At 51.6% G+C, this 2,637-nt stretch overlaps 1 protein-coding gene across 1 annotated transcript in view; it reads right to left on the minus strand.

The window, feature by feature from the left end:
- Window positions 1-75: 75 nt before the first annotated feature.
- PPTG_24293 (hypothetical protein) overlaps window positions 76-2,637 on the minus strand; it is a gene marked incomplete at both ends in the record, with an annotated part of 5,005 nt that continues 2,443 nt past the window's right edge. The window contains 2 exons of the mRNA XM_008916160.1: window positions 76-144; window positions 174-2,633. Of these exons, the coding sequence (XP_008914408.1) occupies window positions 76-144; window positions 174-2,633 (2,529 nt within the window). The remainder of the gene's footprint in view (window positions 145-173; window positions 2,634-2,637) is intronic.

Here is a 2,637-nt window from a genome sequence, read left to right on the forward strand (position 1 = left end):
GCGTCCGTGGCTGCAAACTGGCCGATAAACGCTGCGGGAAACACGTGAGTGCTGTACCAAGTGTTGCGTAGATCGTCAGTCACCACTGTACCGGCATCTGCGATCGGCGGGATCTTCTTGACAAGCTCCTTCGTCGCTAGTGCGCTGATCAACAAGTATCGGCTAGTATAGACCTGGGGTGTCTTTGACACGGTGTCTTCTGCCTCCATGCCAACGTCTTCGTCGCTGTGGCTCTGAGGGGAGGACGAAGCACTGGAAGTTTTGCTGACTGCTTTGTTGAACGCGAAGATCCCCGAGCGAACGTAGTTTCGAACTGTAGCAGCATCCACGAGTGGACACAAATACGCAGCAGCTCGACAGTAACTTTGAATGACCAATCCATCCGTCAACCCCGACGTCGCTATCAAACTTGCATCAGTCTGTTCGGTTGTGCTACTTGCACCGTATCTGCTCTCTTCGTCTCCATACTGATCGTTCTCCGCCGCAGTCTTCGCTCCAACGTACGGAACAAACACACGACACAGCAACAATTCAGCTCCGTTGCATTTTCGAAGCTCAAAGGGGAGTTCACCTGCAAGTGTGACCACGAAATTCGCAGTTCCCACTCGCGTATTGAGTCCGACCCCGAACTTGAGCAGATTGGAAACGCCACGAACGAGCTCAGAGACGACAGCTACACACGCTGGAGAGTCGACAAGCTCCTTAAGATGAGTTGTCGCCAGCTCCAGTAGTTGACCGACAGGGCCTGCTTGGCTGATGGACACACGTAGACGCTCCAGTTGATCCTTCTTCTCAACGTGAAATTGTGCGTACTGGAGCTCAGGCATTTCCAGAGATGATAAGTACTCGAGAAGCTTCAACAACAGCGGCGCCAAGCGGTCTTGCATGTCCACAGCCTTCAGTGTCTTAACGAGACGTAACAACACGTCAATACTGAGTGCGCGACAGATAGTGTTTTTGTTTACGATCCCGTCTCCGACCAGGAATTCCAGCAGTTGAGAACGACACGTTGCGTCGCTTGCAGCCACACGCAAACTCAGTTCACCGAGATAGCGGTACAGCTTGACTCCAGAGAGCGCAACAGCTTCCATGACATCGTCTACCGCACGTGACGCAGTTTTCCAGAGGCGTAAGAAGTCACTTCGTACGTCGTCAGCCTCAGCTCCGTTAAGCAGGTCAACAAGTGCAAGACACGCAGCTTCACGATACTTGAAATTGCGGGCGTTTTCCAGCCGTGCCAAAGCGAACTGAAACAGAAGCGTCCAGTTCTGTCGAAGCAACGTTTTCTCTCCTTTTGCTGTTGATACAGTGACCGAGTTCCCCTTCGCAAACTCCCACAAGTTGCCCATGACGGCAGCTACCTTGCTGTTGGAGTGGAACTTGAGCAGATACAGCCAAGGCACCAGTTTCGTCTTGTTGGAGTAGTCCTCAGACATCCATTGACTGCCTGCTTTGGCTACGATTGAAGCCCGGAATTCTTTGTCTGTTACAACAAAAGAGAACTTGCTGAATCGCAGAGACGTACGAGATGACGATGCCAGGGACCCCCATATTGGATCCGCTGTGCTCAAGTAAAGCAGCGCGTACATGAGCTCCGGGTCGCCAACATCTGCTGCTACGTTGCTGACCTCACGATATGCTGCGTTCTCAACGGTAGAGCTAGGTGACGATGCAGTAGCAGTCGGGTCATTCCCTCTATCCGTATTCGCAGCATTTTCATCGTCATCAACAGCATCAGCAGTAGACGCAAAGGCTCGGAAGCATCGCAGTCGACGGAATAAACTGTCGCTGAACTGAACGCCCATATCTTCGGTCGGTGCGCGCAGTCGTAAGTAAGCAAGGCCCTTCACTGCGCTTTCCTTTGAGACTTCGTTCGCATCGTTCAGCATCGTCACAAAGAATTCGTGTACCTCCAGCACTGACTGTGAGTAAGCAGGGGATCCCAATACACTTCTCCACGACGTAGTAGACATCACTGCATCCCCACCATCAGAAACTGGTCCTAGACCAGCTGCACACATACAGAGCAGCCAAATCGTAGCGTTTCGACGAACTTTGGGCTGTCGAGATCCCGCGTAATCGGCCAGAACTCGCTCAAAAACTACAGCGGCACGGTTTTCTGCAAAGTGGGCGTACTTGGTCTGGCGATCAGTTGTAAACTCTTCACTAACATCGTGAGTTCCAAGAGCGACGAGGCCTTCGCCAACGTCAAACTGCAGCTCGGTATCCTCTTCATTACCGAGACTAAGCAGAGCGTTCAGGACTTCTTCGAGAGCTGTAAATACCTCAGAGGGCGTAGTCATTCCTGGTAATCCTGACACAGCTCGGCCGAGATTCTCGATTGCGACTCGCTTTAACGCTCCCAGCTTAGGACTCAGTTGATCTTCGAAATGAACAGCCTTTAACTTCCACTCAACTACTTGCCTCATACACTCGAGCGTCTTGATCTTTAGACGATTCCATTCGCTAGACTCAAGTCCTCGCGTGAAGCTCTGTAGTGTACCACTGATACCAATGCCATCAATGGCACTTCGTAGTAGCCCCACGTGCTCATTCAGTGCAAGTTCACTTCTCGGATAGGAAGCAAAGTTCGATCCTTCCTTGATTTTGTTCTCCAAAAGGTCTGCCATCTTCTGG

The sequence above is a fragment of the Phytophthora parasitica genome (genome assembly GCF_000247585.1).
Source record: "Phytophthora parasitica INRA-310 unplaced genomic scaffold supercont2.79, whole genome shotgun sequence".
Lineage (NCBI taxonomy): Eukaryota > Oomycota > Peronosporomycetes > Peronosporales > Peronosporaceae > Phytophthora > Phytophthora nicotianae.